The sequence below is a fragment of the Centroberyx gerrardi genome, chromosome 5, assembly GCF_048128805.1.
Source record: "Centroberyx gerrardi isolate f3 chromosome 5, fCenGer3.hap1.cur.20231027, whole genome shotgun sequence".
NCBI classification, from domain to species: domain Eukaryota; kingdom Metazoa; phylum Chordata; class Actinopteri; order Beryciformes; family Berycidae; genus Centroberyx; species Centroberyx gerrardi.
Window position 1 is genome coordinate 16,845,682 of NC_136001.1, and position 22,321 is coordinate 16,868,002.

General features: G+C 43.2%; 1 protein-coding gene across 1 annotated transcript in view; it reads left to right on the forward strand.

Annotated features, from left to right (window-relative positions):
• Positions 1-22,321, forward strand: part of foxj3 (forkhead box J3) — a 66,020-nt gene that overhangs the window by 11,559 nt on the left and 32,140 nt on the right. The window contains exon 2 of the mRNA XM_071895262.2: positions 13,535-14,038. Within this exon, the coding sequence (XP_071751363.1) occupies positions 13,718-14,038 (321 nt within the window). The 5' untranslated portion in view covers positions 13,535-13,717. The remainder of the gene's footprint in view (positions 1-13,534; positions 14,039-22,321) is intronic.

The following is a 22,321-nucleotide window of genomic DNA, read 5'->3' on the forward strand; positions in this document are numbered from 1 at the left end:
AGGCTAAAGACCTTGAACCACACACAGGCCTGTCACTGATGAAATAGAATTCTTTCACAATAGAAAGGTGGTAGTGCATTTACATTTTTGCAACTGTAGCCGGCGTACTAGCAGAGAGCTGTGTAAGTTGCTGTAGTTTATAAAATCATCCCCGGGGCTGTGGCCCATCTGCTGTGTGGGTTGTACAACTCTTTAATGGCACCGCTCCTCCTCTCTGCTGTTTAAGCTGGAGCCCTCCTGAAGGCCCAGGAGAGCATTGGGGAGCTTTATTGACCTGACCCGCGCTGTTTGCCCTTGACCAGCACATGCTTTCTTGTGAATTGGCTGTAATAAAATCATAAAGACAGGTGGAGAGACCAAGACGCGCAAATGAGAAATTATTATTGGTCTTAGGCATGTGATCTTTCAGAGGCAATGGAGACTGATGGCAGAGGAAGCTCGGTGTAACAGAACTTGTGGTCTCATCCTCCTCAGCTGAGCAGGTTTGATTGGTAATGCGCAGGGAAGCAATGTGCTGGAAGGCAGAATTCTGTTTTTCAATTTATTTCCTGCATATGGATATATTTAAACTGAATACTGTGCATTGTAAATTCTTTCAGGGGGAGTATCTTTGTGTTCGTTTTTGTGTGTGTGTGTGTGTGTCTATGTGTGTGTTTGTGTGTATGCATATGGCCCTTTAAGAAGCCTGCATTTGTTTGCTGGCTGTGTCTGGGGCCCAAAGTGGAGCTCTCTCTGTCAGATGAGTGAAGCTCTGCAGAGGCAGCCACTGGGAGTTCTGTTTCATCTCCTCTCATACTGCTCTGGAGCAGACATGCAAATCCGCTGTAATGAGCGCAGCCCGTGTGGTGGTGGTGGGGGGTGAGGAGGAGGATTGGGGGGGGGCTGGGGATGAACTCAGGAATTTAAAGTGGAGAAAGGGAAAGTGGAGGAAAAAGAAGGTGAGATGCCGACAGTCGTGCCAGAGAGCAGAGCGGGAGAAGTGGAGGAATCTGGGAGAGGGTTATGTCAGGAGCGGTGGAGGTGACAGGAAGTCTTCCTTCTCAAATCAAACATTCATTAGCCTGCTGTGGCTCCTCTCTTCCCTTCGCTGTTGAAACACTGAGGTGAAGATGCAAATGGTGCCACGTTAATTAGCCTTATCTTTTACACCAGCAAGACGTGGTGTGAAAAAAAACACAGTGCATCATCATCACTGTTAGCAACTGTAATGAGGCTTTTGTAGTGATTCTGTTGAAAGTTTAGCATGTTGTTGTTGATGTAATCCCTATGTTGACAAGTGTCTTGAGCTTTCTCATTCACTTACCTCTCTCCACTAACCAAACTTTGAAGATCGCTACTAAATTTTTTCGATATCTTATGATAAGAGGGATCACTCCACTAGATAATGTCACTTGATTCAGGAAAATTCTTGAAACAAGTTGGTTCACAGTGGAAACAAGTGAAATGATCTCACCACATTTATTTTATTTTTTTTAAACCTCCCCCCACACTCAATACTAGACCTAATGACTTGTTAAGATGGATAGATACAATGTTGTGGACTTATGTATGTTGACTGAGGTGAGAATGCAGCAGGAATCCTTCACCTGCCATCGGTGCTGCAGTCCATGAAGTGTGTCATAAACCCCATTAGTCTGCGCCTGGCTGTCCAATAGCTGTGCAAATGTGGTTTTATTCACTCATAAAGAATTAAATCCCCAATCAATGTCAGGATGTATTGGCCTCTGTCTCCATCCAATAATGTAAAGCACTCAAGACTTTTGATGAGCTCTGCAGATCGATTGGAGGTTAACAGCCACTTCACATGAGCTGAGACCTACAATATGTCATGGGGTCTTTAGCGCTCTGCAACTGTTCAGGGGGCAGCGTAGGTTAATATCTATGGGATAGCCGGGGACTTTATGGTGTGTGCTGCGTCGCACATAAAGTAGTAATGGACAGATCTGAAAATAAACTGATCAGTGTTGCTGATGAACATGTCTTGACGTATTTGATGTCAACTGACTTTCACCAACGTCACAGGCAAGTGATTTCACAAGATGGGAGTGAGCAGTCGACCCATCATACCCGATATTATGCTAGAGAGCAGAATAAAATGTCAGCCGCCCACACGGCTCCCTCACCTTCCTCCTCTCTGAAAGGAGAGTTCCCCTGTGGAAGCACCACAACCTAGTTTCACAACAGTAGTATCTCCTTCTTCTGTTCCTGCCTTGTCTCTGACAAAACTCTCAGATTACTGCCTGGCTGCCTCCTCACACTGAAGGGAGTTCCTCTATGTCTGACAGGCTGGGCTACCGGAGGGAGTGCTGAGTGATGATGTCATCGGAGTTCCTCAGGGTGTCTGGACTGGGAGGCTGCTGTGGCCTTCACTTGCCACTGACTAACTAACAGGTTGACTATTGCTCAGCCTCAGTTGAAATGAAATGTGGGGTAACCTGTTGGGAGAGTAATTCAAGGCCATAAGTGTCCGTATCAAGCTGGGCTGGAAAATTTTACATGGGTTTAGTGGATCATATAGCCTCAATTTGTCATGCTTTGCTGTATCTTGGTCTCTCCACTCACTTGTGTGGTTTGCCAATTTTGTGACCTGCGACCAAATAATGCCAGGTGGAAATTCCCTTCAGTCATTTGCCTCATATCCCCTCTTCAGAGGCTCCGTACTGAGCGTCACTGTTTTTGAGTTACCATCAGATATCAGAGAGTGAAAACATCCACCAAATGCACTTGTCAGTGATAGAGAATTCCTCTTAAACTTCACGTGCCTGCTGTTATTATGATAAATCCTCTGGTTTTGTGATGACCTGTCCTGGCTCTTGTAAGGCAATAACCTCATGACGATGAATCCCTTTTTGCCAGGAGCTATTTTGACAGCAAAGCCTAAACCAACAATGACTGGCACAGCTCCCTCCCCCCCTTCCACACCCAGATAAATAGCAACATCGTCTCCAGGAAACCAAATTAATTGAAATGATCTGGAACGAAGCAGGAGGGGTGATGAGAACAGGTATAGACACTGAAAGCTGTCCATCCCCCACAAAAACAAATTCCTGCTCTGTCAGAGACAGCCGTAGACAGTCAACCTCTCTCTCTCATGCTATACTCCTTAATCAGCCGTAGAAGAAAACCAAGCTGCCCCCAAATTAGCCTGGAATTCTTCCGGAGAATGCCTAAGGAATTTATTAGCTTGTATGAACACAGACGATTCCTGGTGACGCAAGACAACACTGGTTAAATTCAACAGCTGATTGTGGTGCCTTCGTATTCTCCAACACTGCTTAGGCAGTTTCTGGGGTAAATGTTCACCGTCGGTTCTAACTTTTCACCCTGAAATGAAACAAATACTCTCAAAGAATGTGAAGCATTTTGGTAGATGATTGATCAACTGGGCTATATTCCACTTGGCTCTGCTGTTTATGTGTGTGAACTGCGCATTATGTGTGCAATCTGTTTGACCCAGTGATTGAGCTTGGGGGTCAGAGACTTGAAAGTGGCCGCTCTGTCTGTTTTGCCCCCCTCCTTTTGCCAAGTGGCTACATTGTCTTAGCAGAGCAGAGGCTAAGCTGGAGTGCCAACAAAAGATGAAACTATTGACCTGTGACTTAATCCTCTAATCTGTTCTATGCTGTGGTGTTGTGCAACCACAAATGCAGAAAGCATTATCGTTCAGGGGAAAGGGCATGGTTTTATGATGAGTGGCCGCCCCTCTGCAATGTGCCATGAAAGCCTTGGCCATGGACTGCCGCTATTGCTTGTGAATCCTGTGCTTTCACTAGAATTGCATAAGCTTTATTGTTGTCAAGTACACATTCATTCATGTAAATCTGTGTTTGCATGAATGTTATCCTATGTTAAAACAGTGTCTATGTGAGAGAGAGAGTTTGTTTGTGAATGTATGTTCTCAGTGACCACTGGGCTGTGTTATCACCTGCAGGTACAGTGTGGCTCCAGGAGCATTTTAAAGAGCCTGTACAGAGGCGCCGTAAACCACTGAAATGGGACATGAAGAGTCAAAGAGCAGCGTTTCAACGGCTTAATGATGCAGCGGCATCCAGCTCCGTCAGGCAGTAAACTCTTTAATATGCTGTTAATTATTTCTGAGAGATTGGATATTGATTAAAAAGCAAAACGGTTTTAATTATAACTTCAGCGCTAGTGCCATCCTAAGTGAAGACAGTTTTAGGCTTTACGTGAGAAGAAGGTCTAACAAATCCACCAAACCTCAAGCTCCTTCAACTCCCCGTTAGAATTTTGTCTTTATCTTGTACTTTTAGGGTTGGAAAGTGAGTACTCTGTGTTAGCGTAACCTGTGTTGTTGCTCCACCACTCAGCTCCTTCTCTCAGCACCAGCTACAGAGCTGCCAATGCTGATCCACCATCTACATTTGAAATTCATGACCTGATTCCTGCACTGTGCAGCGCTTTCAGAACATGCATTGCCCACCCAGGTAATTCCTTCAAATCACGCTTGGGTAACTCAAGCTTGTTTTCTTTTTAACACATCTCTGTTGCACTAGAAAACGAGGCTCATGCACAGTTATTTGTGAAAGGGGATGGCATGGATGTGTTTAACCATGCCATATTGCATTTGAGTTCAGTAACAGGACAAAAAAAAGTATACACTTTCTATAAAGTCCTTTCTCACCTTCAATAATACTGTATTATCTGCTATGAATGATATTCATTTAGACAATACAGTATTAGTTGTTCATTAGGTCTAAAAGGTTTTTGTCATTTAAACTACATTGTAATATTACAATATGGTTGTGACTCGGAGTCCAGACTGCATCATTGTCTTTTGTCTGTTTAAGTACTAAAGAGCTGAATTGCACTCCCAGGTGAACCAAGGCTTTCTGGCTGCTTGATTGTGTGAGCTTGCTATGGGCCGTGCCTCTACTGGTGCGGCAGTGGAGTGAATGCCTTGTTGCTCCCCAGGCAGACAGACCCTACCTCACCTTACCTTGCTGCTTGCCTCCAAGGCTGGCTCAGGATTTAACAATGGCCTTGGACAGGATCTAGGGAATGCAGATGAGGATAGGCACTCAAGACTGCCACCAAAACGCTCGCTCTGCCAGTGCCTTAAGTGGTCTATTTGTGATTCAGCAGCAGGATCTTGCTGGCTGCCAGGCTGGCATGGAGTCAAGCTCCCAGGGGGAGTGTGTGTTAATGCGGGCCCCCAGGCCCAGGGACCAGGGTAATTGGGTTCGCATGGTCGGTGTCAGGGCACCCCTGCCGCTTCCAAAACAAAGGCCACCTCCCAGCCAAGCTGTTAGGGACGGAGAGACAAACCCCTCCTGATCACTGCTCTGATTCACTGGAAAGGCTTATTGAATTACTGGAATGTTGTATGTGGTTTTTCGTGAGGACCTGCAGATTGCACAATGAGCTGAGGGCCATGCGCTTGTGTGTGCTGCTCTCATCTGCTTAGATCGCTCTCTCTCTCTCTCTCTCTCTCTCTCTCTCTCTCTCTCTCTTTCTTTCTCTCTCTCCCTCTCTCCCTCTCTCCCACCCCTCCCAGTGCTAACATGGAAAATGGCTGACTGCTGAGAGTATCTCTCTAATATCCCCAAACGGCATAATTACTGCCGTGTCCATTCAGATTCCTCCCTCGGTTTGACTGTGTCTGCATTCAGGGGTCACAAAGCCTGTTGTTTGCTTCGTGGCCTCTCGTCACAGCCTGGAGCGGCTCGGCTGATCCACAACCAGCTCCCAGCTCCTCGACTGCTCTGAGCCTCTGTCCCTCTGCCTGTCCTGCCTGCATGCCTGTCGGTTTATCTGTCTGCAGCAGTTAGATCCTGTCATATTCTGCTGATGCCTCTATTACTGAAGGGCTTTCTCAATACCATGTACTTTGAAGACCTCCTTTTGTTTGGCACCGACTAATAAGACCAAAGGTGTCCCTTTCTTGCCTTTTTAAGGTTCAGTGGGTTTAAAGGAACTCAGGGTTTAGCTTTGCTTTGTTGACAACTCTCTCTCCTCTGCGTTTAACTGCCCCACAGCCACAGTTGCACTCCCGATTGATTGGCAGAATAATTATGGACTTGATTTGTTCAACCACAGGCGAAGTGGGATTGAGGGAGCAGGGGAACAGAGAGAGCATGTACACCGTTTTTCTTTTTTAAGAGCACAGCAGAGAGGTCTGCCTGCCTGCATCTTAAAAACCGACTCTAACACAACGTAGCCCACTACTAACACTGACACATAGATAGCTCTGTAAAACATACACACTCTCACACACTCTGTTAGCAGTGAGAAGGCCCCGGTTGGCGCTCAGCTTTGCTGTAGGCTGCAATAAGCTGAACAATGTGCTCAGCCGCGTGAGCGGTGAAGCGATAATTGACACATCCTAAAAATGCAAGTAAGGACTGGGTTATTAATGCTTTCTTCCTGGGGGTGGTTTCAGCGGAACCATTAAGCCTTTAATTGAGAAGGAAGACTGACATTAAAAGCTGTTGCCTTGGCATTGCCGTTACCTACTTTTTGTTTTTTAATGAAGATGAGGCTTAGGGTTGTTCACTGCTTGATTATAGTGCTCACGTGCAATCACAATACCCAGACACATTGCTATTTTAGTTTTTCAGTTCTCAAAAATAACTCCATAAGTCCTATGCCTCGAGGGCTGGAAAAAGTGAGGAATCTCCCTTTGACTGAAGGGCAGGTGAGCGGAGTTCCCACCCCTCCCTGTTTATATCCCCCCTGCAATTGCTAGGAAAACAAGGGCTTCTCCCACGCTGGATATAAAGCCGTTGATATGGAAGGTATGACCCGGGTTTCGGTCGAGAGTAAAGATGCCAAAGGCTTGTTACCAGGTTACATCACTGTTGTTGTTGTGAGTGCATGTGCCAGATCTTCAGGCGTAGCAGAGGGAGCACGCTTAGCGATTCCCCTCTCTTTTGCCAAGTTACCATCACACTACAGGAAGATTCTTGTCATAATAAGCTTTTCTCTGTCTTCTTCTTCTCTGTCTCTCGCTCTCGCTCTCTCTCCACACACACCAAACTCTGGGCAGCATTTAACCATCAGCGGTGTAAATATTTATTGTTGGTTGTTTGAATCCTAGTGACATTGTTTTGAACGCAGCATTCATCATGTCTGCAGTCTGAGGTAGAATGTACGGCAGCACAACCATCACAGGTCTTAATGGTCCTGTCTGTGTAGCTGAGCAGACATATGCTGTTGGAGTGTTAACCGTGACAGATGCATGACTGCAGTAAAAGGGGATTAATTGCGGAAATTGCAGATAAGTGCAGGAGAGCACTGGTCTGGTACCTATCAACAGTCTTGTGTCTGCAAGTGGGAGTGAGAATGTGAGCTGAATAGCCTAGCTCTTCCCTCAGAAAGAGAGGAAATGATGGCAGTAATGCACAGGTTTTTGAGGAAAGTTGACTAGGTGCTCTATAAGGGGAAATATAGGGTAGCTATGGTGGGATATATATAATAATATTATATATAATATAGACACGTGTGTGCGTGTGTGTGTGTGTGTATACAGTATGTGTATGTGTATATATATATATATATATATATATATATATATATATATATATATATATATATATATATATATATATATATATATATATATATATGTATATATATATATGTATATATATATATATATATATGTATATATATATATATGTGTGTGTGTGTGTATGAGAGTGAGAGTATACAGTATGTGTATATATATTCATTCATTCATTCATTCATTCATTCATTCACATGTTAGCGTTGGCCAGTTGGATGAATACATCAGGGATTGGCGATGAACTGAATCCATTGTTTGTAGAAATTCCTTGCCAACATAAAATACCTTGATATTTGGTCATTTAAAATGAAGCCTAGTGCAAGACAGTCTGCCTTGAAAAAACCTTAAAAAATCCCAAATTCCATTATTAAAGAGTAACTAAACCCCAAACCCAAATCTGTGTAAAGCTTGACATCTAATGATAAAAAGCATGCTACTGAAATTGCCATCTGCTATTGGCTGATCTTTGGTGCCAGGTGATGTCACCACCTCTTTTATTCTATAGAAGGTGACATCACCTCTATCAACTTTAGCTAACTTTAAATCCATAATATCAGCATGCCATGTCTAAAATGTTGATATTTAGCTCCGTTAGCAAATACTACTGTTTCCTCATGCCACTGCTTTTATCCCTGCATTGGTGCACTCCGTTAGCCTACAGGTAAGCTGATACGAATTAGAGTTTTCAAACGCATTGCAAACTAATTTAATTTAGTTTATTAACCTTGCATATTAAACGGAAATGGCAGATAGAAAACATTAAATGTGCACATTATTTATTTAGGTATTTAGGTCAGTCAGCTACTTATCCTTGACCAGCAGATTTCCTGTGGGATGTCTTGTCATGTCTTTTACTACTGCTTCCTACTGGTAATGCACCGCAACCTGAAATTTGTTCATAAGTTTTTTGTTTTCCTTTACTGTGAACATCTTTTGCATTTAAAATGTTAAAATGTTCCTTCCTTGCACATTTAAAGGAAAATTCACAAATACTGTTATATATCATCAGTCTGTGATGTTCAGTGCATTCCATTTTGTGATGAAGTGTTGTAGATTCCCTTTTTGTTGTACCCCCTTTCCCTCAACCTGCCTGTAGTTTGCTATGTTTCCTAGAATGTCTTTCGACAACCCCCAGAGACCAGGTGTGAACTTGTTCCATTTAGCTTTGGATTGTATGTGACCAGGGTAAAGTTAATTTAATATTGGATGTTCTGTGGATATATTTTCTCAAATATTGAAACCAGTAGTTATAAATTGTTCTTCCTCTTCCAGGAATCACAAATGTATTCATCAGTATGCTTTTTCTTGTTTGCATTATAACTTATTGAAGGTGGAAAAATGAACATTCACTAAATATCCAATATCAAGCTAGCTTTACTCTGGTTTTACGTATAGATGGCAGCGCTGTCATTGCCAGTTGAGAAAAAAGTGAGTGTCACACCCCTTGTGCAAAATGCATCATGTCTTGCGGCTGTGTTATAGACAATTGAGGCTACTGTTGGTGGATAAATTCGTATCTCTGCCTCTTTTACGACAGATTTCTCTCTGCATGATTCTTGAACGTTGAAAATACTGAGTCTAGAAAGAAGCCCTTGTTCTTTGATTCTGAGGGACTGACACCAAAACCTGATGTTTTAGAAAATGTAGCTGAATTTAGCTGAAAATTTGTCTCCAATTAAACTTCATTGTAGCTGCACTGTAAATCTCTCAACGTGACGTTATGTTGTCTACATTTGGCCTGTTATCCACGGGAATAAGAAAAATACACCACCAAACAACAACAGCAAAATGGACCCAGGAATGCAAGGCATATTGCCAATAGCTGTTTTTTCAGAGTTAAATTGTTTTGGGTGGATTTTTCCTTTTAAAAGCTATGTTACAATTCACGTCACCAAGCCCACACAGCGAACACAGAGTGTGCGTTCGGTGCACCATATATAACAATATAGGCCTATGCGATAACAATTGATTGACAGTAATATGTACACTATTGCTCAACCCTTATATAGAAGAACTCTATAACCTCAATAACGTATTAGAATTAAACTCAAGAAGCTGGTTATCATCATGTGTGACATACAGCAATTTTAAGACAGTAAATGGCACTTATTGTATCATTATTACATTTAAAATATTCATTTTATACTGTGCCATGTATTTTTAGAGATATTACAATTTTTAAATGTATAGACATACATTTTGCAACAGTGGAAAAGGAACAGTGCAGATTTTATAACGCACTTGCTCAGTTGCATCTCAGTACTTTCCTAACACGATGAAGTTGACGTAATCTGCTATGATGTTGTGTTGAGTAATCCCTGGTTGTTACTCAGCTTGTTGCCTCATTGAGGATGCTTGAATAAAAGAGGGCTTGGCACATGTATAATAACCATGCTGTCAGTTTGATTGAGCCACTTCAGACTTACTAGCTGAGACACAAAACACAATCACTGATTTGCTGTCAGAGCTCTATTGGCAGTAGAAACGTTGATAAGTCCTGTCAAGAACTTGGCAAATTAAGATGTTTCAAAAATGCTTTCAATTTCTCATTCAGAGCTAAATCTGCCATTAATCCCTGGGGGATAAAGAAACTTGAGTGTTGAATAGAGAATGAATTTGACCATCCATTTCTCCCTCTCTCAGCCCTCGAAAATGCTCTCAGTGCTCCATTCTAAAAACAAATTAAAGTCGAGAGGGAAAAAAAAGACGATTTTTTGAGGCGATGACAGTGACGGAACCCCATTCCCCTAGAGCCAGCCAGATCAAAGCATTTCCATGTGTGTGGCATTACAGTCTATTCCCTTGGGCTCATAAGCGTAGTGGCCTGAACTCTGTGACCCCTTGTGTGCAGCCACTGTTGCCACTTCTGCTCTCTGCCAGGCCTAATGCCACTGTGGTCATGCCTCTGTGGCCTTCACCCTCCCCTACTGCTCCCCTCTGTCCTGACTTCTCTTCTCTCCCTTCCCACCTCCTAACCACTACTCTGCCTACCCCCAGACCCAATGGTGAACATACTCAGACAGTCTTCCCTGACACGGCAGCAGGCTGGGGCTTGTCTTTGCTCTGACTGTCCCAGAGCCTGGCAGGGTAATGAAGGCAGCAGGGGGGCTGCCTTACTGCCTCTGCTGCGCTGCGCTTCATCATTCCTGCCGCAGCCCAAGGTTCTCTAATTAAGACACCGACTTGGCCCTGCAGATTATGAAGCATCTGGACCATTAGTGTGGGGGTCAAATGGCATTCGTCTCGGTGTTACGGGTGGAGCGCCTTTCATCAACTCTTGCTTCTGTCAGCTCACCTCTCACGGCCACCAGAAGGCTCTGCCAGCTTCCTTCTCCCCCCAGTCACACTTAGGGCTTGGTGTCAATGGAAATGTTTCAGAGATTGATGTCAGTATCTCAAATTCAATATCAATTGCAAATTGCTGAATTTTGTATTTCTGTATATATCTTATGTATGTATCTCTTAAGCTGTTTTCTTTTTAATATCTTTATACTTACTTAAAGCAACATTTCATGATGACACACTATTGGCTTTCTAAACAGAATCAGACCATGTTCAGTCAATTTAGGCTCCATGGAGATACCAGTAAACTACCAGTAAATTTGAGGTTCCATAGTAAAAATCGTCTTAAGCTTTTAAACAACTATCTTTCTTTGCCATGCCTTCAAAAGCACTGTTGGTACCTTAAATTTGTCCAATACTGATAAATATCATCCCCGTTTTAGTCTCTCATGCATGCTGTTGAGACCCTGTACTTGAGGGCCAAGTAGCTGGATAGAGCTTGCCATAATGGTGTACACTAATAATGTACGTAGGCAAATAGCATCCTGCATAATTCTGCAAATGTTCAGACAATAAATAAGATTCGGATCGAATTTATGTTTTTGCATTTTCATTTGCCGTTGTAAACTGTCTAGACATTTTTTCCTTTTGCTACTATTTAAAGAGGAAAACAACCGTCATTAGCAGTTGGTGACTCACCTTTATTTCAGTTACAGGGTGGAGGTATTGCGCGCTTGATTTGTTTGTCTTTTCTGCGATGAGGAACTATCCTCCACCTTTAGGCTGACACACCTGTCAGTAGGCAAGTCAACAAGTCAGTCAGTGGCCTGTGTCTGTTGTAGAGATAAGCTGAAAACAGACCTATCAGTCTGCTCATGACTGAAGAGGATGGGAGAGTTGGCTCAAAGCCTGTTGCAGTCATTGGTGTTTTCATCAAGCCCACCAACTTGCGAGCAAAACACGCTGCGAGTGTGCATGAACGAACAGTAAAATGCCTGGTGGATAGTAAATAACCATCCGTTTCCCAAGTGAGCAGGTAGCATCATTAAAATGAACATGTAAATGAACGAGGGAATCAAAATAAATTGATACGGTGTATATGCATTTTGCTCAAAAAAAATATTTAAATTGAAACTTCAGGGCGCCTTGTGGAACTTAACACTGATTATAAAGGAAGACACAGGGAAGGATACAGGCCAGCGCTCAGCTTCATTAATTATCTCCCACAGACCAGATTTGGTTTTGCCGCCCTCAGAATTCTGTTTGGATTCATGAAAAATGCTATAATCGTCTGGCTCTGCCCAGAGCTCGCCGACTGTCTGCACCGATTCTAGATATTGAATTGGCTACTGGGCACTTACTAACCCCCACTGTGAGAGATCAATTGAAGGGGACAACCACAAACTGCTTCTGACCATCAGCCGCCAGTGCAGTTTGACCAATTTAGGAATTTCTCACTATTTCTACTGCAGCTCAAGTCCACAGCAGAGACCCATGGGAATATACAATTGCACATATTTAGGCTATACATGCCCATCAACATGCGCCCGCACACCTACAATACATAAAAGACCTGATCCAGAAATAAATTGTGTATTTTGAAATTCATATCACCTTCTAGCCAACACAGTAAAATACATTACACTTTATGGCTTTTAATCTTTGAAATTATTTCAAGTGATGAAGATAATCATCTAATGAAAAGTACATTTTAACAATCTAAGCCAAATATGGAGACAAAAGGCCAGTAAAATAACTTAATAAAAATTATTAAAGATTTGTAATCAAATAGTTTGAAAAAACAATTTGAAGTATTAATTTCCACATTGCAAACAAAGACTGTTTTGTACAGAAGATATTGGAAATCTCCAGTGCAGTCAAAACTGTATTTATCCCAAGTCTGACATGCACACACACACACACGAACACTTGTGTGTGCATGCTTAGTCAAGAAAAAAATCCCATAACCTGGCGAGGATTCCTCTTATTTTCCCGCCTGTTCCCTTTTTTTCCCCCTCAGCCAGATTGCAGTGTCATCCCTGTACTGAGGGCTTTTTTTTTTACACAGAGGCCTGTGTTCACCTATGTTTGTAACTTTAGGCCTCTCGATTCTGCCACTCTATTTTAAGACAGGGAGGGCAGTGTGCCGAGAGAGAGAGAGAGGGAGAGAGGGAGAGAGAGAGACAGGCTGTTTGCAGACTGCACACTGCACACTGCACAGCACGGCAGACACGCACAGGGCCGAGGACAGGACAGTTGGCAAGACGACACTGGCTGGCTTGTTTACGGCAGAGGCTCCATTTGGGGGAGGAAGGGGAGGAGGCAGGCAGGCGGGGGGGAGGAAAGGGGGTTTACTACCCTCAAGAGAGTCGGAATTCCTCCTGAGCCATTCCCCCATTTGGCTGGCAGTTGTGAAAACAATTCCCTTGCATTTACTCTCTCTCTGTGCAGATGGAGTTCCAGCTATGAGTCAGCTCTGTGAGCAGCAAGTGGCAGAGAAAGTGGTGGGCTTGTGTTCTCCTGTGCAGGGAATACAACTGTACCTTATAGAGACTCTTGGTTTTTGATGTTAGGGGCACTGTTCAGAGTTGCTTCCCCTCTCAGATTTCTTCATGGAGTTGTTCTCTGCAGTACTGTTGATATACATATTTTTCATTTCTAATGCTTAGCTACCTGTACCAAATAGTAGTAGACTGACAAAGCCTTGTCTTTCTCCTGTCTCCCCAGATTGACCCAGAGAAGACTGCTAAGCTGATGTCCTGAACTGAGGGAGCCCTGTCTTCATCCTCAACCTGTCACTTGTCTCAGTTTGTTATACCACACCTGGTCTGCTCTCCATCAGTCACCGACCACCAACAACCACCACCACCACCTTTTCCCCACCCCCCTCCTGCCCAGCCTGTCGTCACCATGACGTCGGAGCTGGAGAGTAGCCTGACCTCCATGGATTGGCTGCCTCAGCTGACCATGCAGGCGGCCATCCGCAAGGCGGACGCCCAGAATGCCCACGGGCCAGGCATGGGCAAGAAGAGCACCCTGCTGGATCCCAACACCACGCTGGACCAGGAGGAGGTGCAACAACACAAGGACGGCAAGCCGCCCTACAGCTACGCCAGCCTCATCACTTTTGCCATCAACAGCTCGCCAAAGAAGAAGATGACACTGAGCGAGATCTACCAGTGGATCTGTGATAACTTCCCCTACTACAGGGAGGCGGGCAGTGGCTGGAAGGTGAGAGAGGGAGACAGTTCTAACAGGGAACTGTCATTTAAATAGAAATGGGATTTAATGACAAGCAGACATAAGAGTTTGTAAAGATGCCATCATGATGATGGTAAAGTTGCATTATGGTTATACTGGGACTTTGACTCTAACAGAGACTAATAGAGACTGTGTGATTTTATATGTCAAACAAAATATTACCATTATTCTTAGTGCTGGTGAGACCAGTTGCACATCCTTGTGTCTTCTGTGATGGCATGTCTATATCAAATGTCTGTGCTTGTTACTCAAATGGAAATTCCTCTCTAACCTTAAGTTTATGATTCAGCTGTTGACAGCGTGAGATGCCATTGGTAATCACCATTGTCACTTCCCGAAAGCTTAGAGAGAAACTATGACTGCGCCAAATCACACTAAGTGCCTTACTTCTCCGAATGAAAAATGGTGCAGCCCTGAGAGAACCATATGAAGTGTAAAACCCTGGATTAATATTCAGAGAAGTGGCCCCTATCTGTGCGAACACAGACTAAATAGCCCATTCATGGGTGGTATTATTCATTGCAGATGCCTCGATAGGAGAAGGCCATTATGCAGGAGGAGAGAGCCAGTGCTGTGTCATCATCTCAAGGAGCCCATGATATACCGAGATGAAGCTATGCTGATTGCCTTTTAAAGGGCCCAGATGGAAATTGATATTAGAATGAGTTTTCCAATCAGTCGACGTTTATTGGGAATAGAATCTTAGGCACTGCTTTATTGCAGTCAGACAAGATGTATGAAGCCCATTTCCTGGGGCGACAAGATCTGGCATGTGTATAGGCTGTATGGAGGTTTGTGTGTGTGTGCGCGTGTGTTTGTGTGTGTGAAGGTGAGGGGGAAATGAGAAAGTATGTGTTATATCATTATAAATGGTTTGATTTTTGTTTTGTGGCAAGGCCCTTTGGAAGGAAATGAATTGTTCTTTTTTGCAAACTTTGTTTCCTCTTTTACCTTTATCATTCCTTATTTAGTTGTCAACAACATAGTTTAGCATATTTGCTGTCAGTCTGCATGTCTTCATGCATCGTGTATAAGCATTTTCAGCTTAGCAACGACATCAGCCCTGCAAATGTATTTTGTGTAGTGCCTACCTTTGCCATTGAATAAGACATTTTCTCTACGGACATTGGTACAAGGTTGCCACATTATTCTCCACTGTCTTGTTGCTGCATGTAGGATGCATTCACAGTTCTAGTTGTAGAGTGGTCAGTCTGTATCCATCTTGATGTGTCAAATTGTTAATATTTCTTTGTGTTTAGAGGACAGGTATGAGCAAGTCAGAATTGAGGTGGGGTGAAGTGGACTTATGGACTTATTGGACTATATATTTAAAGTTATGAATACTCCCAGACTTTATTGCTCAGAAATATGAGGATGTGACTGACTAGCCTACTAAAATATCTGTCGATAACACATGCCATTTGGCACCTTCCAGTACAATGAATGCATACATTTTTAGAATGGGTGGCCCAGTGGGAATCAAACCGGTAATCCTGCCAGGGTTAGTACCATGCTCTACTGTGCTCTACCCATTGAGCTACAGTTTTGCCCCTGTTAGTAGAGAGTAGAGAGTGTTAGAGAGTAGTTAGTAGTGAATTCGTTTTTTTTGTTTTTGTTTTGTGTCTGTCAGCAGGATATCTCAAAAACATATGAATGGATTTCCATAAAATTTGGTGGACAGATAGGCCGTGGGCCAAAGAACAATTCATTCGATTTGGTGATGATCCGGATCTGAGATTTCCACCATTAGACGATTATGTTTTTTTAGCCATGGCAATGAAACTAACAGAGATAGAGACTTGATGATTGCAAATCCTTTGGGTATGTTTGCAGGGTCAAAAAATCTGAGTGACAGGATTGATGTGTTTGGGTGGAACAGCAAGTTGGAGAGTTGTTCAGCGTTGGTGGAGGTTTGCGCTCTCCAAGTGCTTTCTAGTTTAGTAAAGGCTTGCATACATCAACAGATTCTGGCCCAAATGTGGGCTGCAACTGTAGAAATACCCCTCACATTTAAAAGTGTGAAAAACCACATCACTCAAACCAGGATGCTGTACAGCACAGGAAACACTGAAAAAGCGGTTTGATGATGTGCTCACTGGCTCCAAGCTGCGTCAGAGTTTTTTCTCAATTCTCACTAATATGGGGTTTTCCCTGCCATAGTTTTTTTCTGAGAATCTACTCGATTGAAATATCTAATTATGTAATATTGTTACGTGTATGTGTTTAGTATCTTTTCATTGCATAAGGCATTTGAATGAATTCCAGTAATGCTGTTTCCTTGCCCAGGGCCTCTGAATGGGTTCCAGTAGCCTTAAGTTTGTTCCTAATGGTTTTTGTGTGCTCTCAAAGTCTTCAAATATTTGTTAAATGATCTAAGTCTCTGTTAAAGCCTGGGAAATATTTTTCTCTTAACCGTCAGGAGGTCAGTGGGAGGTGTACGGCTATGAGGTGTCTGTGTCTGGCTTTAAATTTTTCAGGCATGTGTGGAGACTGTCTCAGGAGCAGTAGCATGTACACCTAATTGAATTTGTGTAATTCTGTGAAATTTATGCAGGAGTAATATCCTCTCTGCATTGTGACTACGACTATGATATGAATCCACCTATAGTGTGTGTGTGTGTGTGTGTGTGTGTGTGTGTGTGTGTAAGTAGTTGGAAGCGAGCTTGCCTGGGTGGGGTGAATGTAGGTCGGATGTAGTCATCACTCCTCTATTCCCCTGGAGATGTCAGTTGCAGGAATTTAGGACTCAGCGCACGCATGCGTCTGCTCTGTATGATAATGCAAGCTGTGCCGGCGAGATGAGACCAGGCTAATCCGGGCGCCAGCAACTCATTTAATCATCTCAATAGAACTCCATTAGCCCACGCTTTTAAGAAATATCAATAAGTGCTGTCAATAAAAACAGATAATTCATCAAGGTCAAAAAATATGAACGCCGCCTTCGAGAGTGCGAAATATGTGCCCAGCGTCTATGAGCAAGCAATTAGATGGTGCTTTCTTACACCCTCTCAAGCTCTCTGAGGCACTTTTGATTAATATTTTGCAGGTTGTCTAAATATGTAGTCTTGTGGACCTGTACGGTTTAACTAGCCCGCATAGCTTCCGTACCCCTCTGTTCTCTGTAAGGCAAACATGACTTCTGCTTAAAGACCTACCACACTGCCTAAGGATATTTCATCCTCCAGATATCAGGTTTTTCGCTACCACATATTTCCAAAAATATACACTAAGTTGGTATACATTTACCTTTGTTTGCAGCACTTTTCCACAATGGAACATGCTGCACGTCTTTCTGATAATCTGTGTACACTGTGCCATAGTTCATATCAATCTTTGTCAGTCCCTTCCATGTCAGTCAAAGCCATTACAGGCAATGGGAGCTGCCCCTGATGACTCTTCTGAGATTAAAAGGTAAATGGGAACAATCCTGTCTCTCCTCATGGTTAGAAGGATGTGTCTTTCTGCCTGTCAGGAATGCTTAGCACACATGAGACTTGTAATGCCATCAAGACTTTTGGCTGTGGGTCAGTTTCTGAGATTATGAGTTTGACACTGACTGGATAATGAAGATATTGTAGCAAGACACCCTGAGAACTTGCATGTTAGAATTTATACTTACAAACAAAATTGAATGAATGGAATTGAAGTTGCAAATGTATTATATATCTGCCCAAATGTATTTTTTCTCTTGAATATATTTTTCAAGTACAAGCACAACTCTGTGATTATATCTTTTAGAATCTGCTGTTGCAAACTCTCAGATGGCATTTTGCACGTCACAAATGGCAAATCTGCGTGCTACTTTTGCAGACCTGTGGCTTCAAGACACTGCAAGGAGAGAGCTGGGGCGGGCTGTTCCTGTAGTCTTCTTCCACCAACATACACCATGGTGGGCGGGTGGAGTAGAAGAGTAAGGGAATAGCCGGTGAAGATTTCAGTGAAATATATGCTTCTTGGTGAATCCTTGTATGCAGAATTTTCCAGTGGTTCCTAGTGATACTTAAGTGATGTTCTACAATGTATGTATTGTTTGCTGATACATTGAATTGAACATTGAACATTAAATTGCCAGACTTTTCAATGGAGTCTGGCAAGACGTTCTCTCCATGAGAATTGAATGCATCAGTCTAGTAGCCAACTTTTAACTAACCAAATCCAACATTAATATCTTATGATAACTACTTAAAGATGATAAAACATACCTCACAGGGAATCATAAGGATGGGAACTTTTGAAAAATGAGTTTTGTATGATGAAAGCAATGAAAATGATTTTAGATCACCAGGAACAAACAGGAAATAGCTGCTTTAAACGTCTCTTCTGATGGTTCACGCAGTCACTTAGCCCACTGTAGCAAATAGTGACTTGCACTTTTGTAAATCCTTTCTGTCAATTCAGATTTAGGACACTGGTGTGTGAATATTTTCTGTGAGTGTTAATTCTAACGTGCAAGTTCTCAGGTGCTTTGCTAGAATAATACCTTCATACTGGATGCTGCCAGTGCACTGGCTAATGAATTTAAAGCAATCAACCCCTCTGCCTGATCTGCATGGATGTCTTAACCCCTCCTGATTGTGTCCAGCCCTCCTCTTCCCAGCTCAACCTGAAGCTCTGACATGCATTAGCACTGAGCCTTGTGTGACATGTATAAACCTCAGTGTAAAAGCATTAAATGTATGGATATTAGAGGATTACTGCTCACCCGGTCTGTGCAAAAGCTCTTGTTATCTGCAGAGATTGGAAATCTCTGTTTACAAAACAGATTTATAATCATGCTACAAACCTTGGTCTAATCTGATCAGGCCCTCTGAAAACGTGCGGCCTTGGCAGATGTGAGCACCCACAGTTGGTGACAGTGAAACTCTGCTCGTCTCAGCTCAGCCAGAGATAGAGGTAGAATGTGTGTGATTTCTTGTCTCTTATATTTTCTATTATAAGTCCCCTTGGCAACAGTATTCGAGAGACAGTCTGCACATATATACACACACACAAACGGTGACCTCCATGCTCTTCTCTAACCTTCTCCCGGCTCCTTGCAGGCTCACTTCAGGCAAAGTGTGTAAATTCCCCTCTGCATTGCTTCCAGGTGAAGAATGCCAAAAAAAATCTGGAGCAATTCTCAACCAGTTTAAAAATGCTTGAAATGTTTGCTCTTGAACTTTAACTGTTGAGGAGATTGTTGCTACTGGCATGATTTTATTTTTTTTCTTTTCCACACCTGTGTGCAGAGAAGAAAATTAACAGGAAAAGAATGTAGGCTGCTGTTGATTGCCTGACAAACATTGAATCTCCCACTGCATTTTCACTTAGGTCCACAGCTCTTACATGATCTTGTTAATAGGGAAATGTAGCTTTGGTCTGTAAATCGTCCAGTGTGCAGAGATGGGGCACAGCGCTGCCTTCTGCAGGGGCCCTGGACCTTGCCTCTTTGATCTCATTATAAAATGCAAATACACAGTACCCTAAACAGATCAAAGGTTCGACTTCCCATTGGATCGGAGGCTTAATAATAGCAGCCTGGAGCAGTTTTCTATTTTTTAAGAAGCGATTTGGGGAGCTACTGGTCCTCCAGGACATTATTTACTCTGGAGATAATGTTCCTGCTTCTCACTAGTGACTAGCTACAGCTCAGAAAATCCCTGCTCCTGTTGCTTATTTAAATGTGATCGGTCAGGTATGAGCATTTGCGCTCCCTGCCCTATCTCCCACCTCAAGCCTAGGTTTGCAGGGCCTGGAATCTGAAAGTGTAAAATTGCTTCGGTACTAGTCTCTCTGATACCTCCATCTGCTTCCCTAGCCTGTATCATCATTACGCCGTAAAGCAAGCATTTAAATTTTAAACGCTTTGCTGATATTGAATTATTCAGCAGCACAGATACATATTTAGAGAGCCACACTGCTCCTTTTGTAACCCCCCACCCCACCTCTATCCCAAGATATGATCTTTTTTTTTCAAGAACATATTTTCTCATTTTGTATCAAAGTCCAGTATGATGCGAACCCTAGTTGAGATACAATCTGAGTGAGTGACTGAGTGGTACAGTAGTATTTTTAGCATTTTCGTCTCACCCCGGATTGCTTGATAATTGTAGAGACAGCAGAAGTGGCTGTGTGCTGGCCCGGCGCTGACTTTGTCAGGTGGTGGGAGGGGTAGTGATTCACTCGGCAGCCGGTTTGATCCTGCTGTGAGGCGGGTTCCCGTGTCAGGAAGCTCCAGCCTGGCCACCCGCCCACCAGCCTCACCTTGCGCCCGCCTACCGGCGCCCCGCCGCTCACGCTCTGCCCCTCAGAGTGGGCGGGGAGAGCAGGCTGGCAGGCCTTGGCTCGGATACATTTTGGCAGGAGCCGCTGTCCCCACACTCCGCTGAGTGAAGAGCTGACTGCAGTGGAGAACATAAAAGGCCTCAGGGCTCTAAAGCTGCCTCTTGTGGCCTGCAGGCCTATGCAGAGATGTTGGCTTAAATTTTATATTAAACTGTATCTGTCTTTTTGACGCTCATGGCCACGACCTCACAGTTCATCCCCAATATCTTTGGCTTCTGTTATCTTTTTAAACAGTCTTTAAACCTAAAGGGCTTCCTCCCATCTGCTCTTTTTGCTCACAAAGTGAGATGTGGCAGCCTATTGTAAAAGCTTTTGGCCACAGTCATCAATTGATTCAGTGTGCTTCCTCCTCTGTGATAATGAGATCTGTTAAACAAAGTCGATACCTGACTCACTGGCTGAGACACACCACTTGTGCTGCCGCAATTTTTTCATCTTCTTTTTAAGATTCATTTCTAACGCAGATAACACCGGACAAGGATGGGCTGTTGATCTCTGGACACTTGCTGAGTCACAGCTACAGCTCCTTTGCGAAAACACTTCATCTCTTAGTCTGTATTATTGAGGCATTCAGTTACTGAAGAAATACGAGAGACGGAGGAAGTTGGATACGTTGCAGTATAGCCTAGAGGTGTTGAGTAGCTAGCTTTCCTCTTGTCCCCTGCTTAATTAGTGCTAGGTTTTTGTTTCTTTTGGAGGGTCAGGATATGAGGACTATAGAGTAGACTGAAATATTTGGTTGACTGGCGTTACTGAGACCTATACGAGTCTTTAATAACAGGGGAAAGGGGGGAGGTTCTATATTTCTATGTCTTCTCCAGAACTATCCGTTTATGTGGTGACTGAGATCATCACCTCCAACAGGCCGTGCCCTTGCTTTGTCACAGATCTGAGGCCTGAAGTGGAGACAGTTGGGCAAGAAAATCACCCTGGTGTCATAGTTAAAGTTATGAACTGCAAGGAATTTGAGGCACTTTTAAAAACAACTCGCATAACTGGAAAAAGCATTAGCTAGTTCTCAGGTTCTTCTGAAGGGAAAAATGAAGCTGTAGTCATCGTTTCACGGCTAGAAAGATTTAGATGAAACTTGCACTTTGTTTTCCCCAAGTTAAGTTCGTTTTCCCAGTGTGTGGCCTTTTGCCCTTTCTCATTTTCCTACTTGGTTGTCTGTAGCCTTTGAGTAATGCATTGTATTCAAGAGCTTCATAATAGTGAGAGGTTCCGTGAAATGATGATGAATTTTGTGAAACCCAATTGTGAAAGCCAATGCTTCCATTTTATTTCAAATTCTATGTCTGTGCTTGGGCTGTTGTTGTTAGAGTGAAGCATAAGCATGGCCTCTTGTAGGTGCACTGATTTTTGCCCTGACAAGGAGGGGGAGAATGGGGGGGTGGGGGGGTGGGGGGGTGGGGGGGTGGTAGTTAGGGGGGGGTGGGGTGGTAGGGGGCGCTGAGCCATGATGAATTTTGCATGCTATAAATAGAGCCCAGTCCTTGGAATCCGCCTTTAACACTGAATCTGTCCGTTAAATCCACCTAAGCTGGGTTAGACCAGCTACTGCTGCCACCAGCTCTGTCTGTACATCAAATATAATTTTCATAAAAGTCTCAAGTTCGAAAGAATGAATGATTTAAAAAACAAGAAAAAAAACGTTTTGTATGAATGTGATTGATTTTTTTTTTCTTTTCTCTAATGTAATTAATAATATCCATAATTAAGGTAGCCTACTCTCCCTATAGAACAGTTGCCTCCTGTGAAGCTTGCAGCTAATTTATCTGCCAGCATTCTAGCGTGCAAGCAATGTTTCCTTTTTGGAAATGAAAGGGGAAAAGGCTGCAGGACTAATTAGCAGTGGTTGCAGAAAGATCTTTTAGAAAGTCTATGGCAACCTGAGACTGCTGATTTGACCAAAGGCCTGTAGCCTGACTG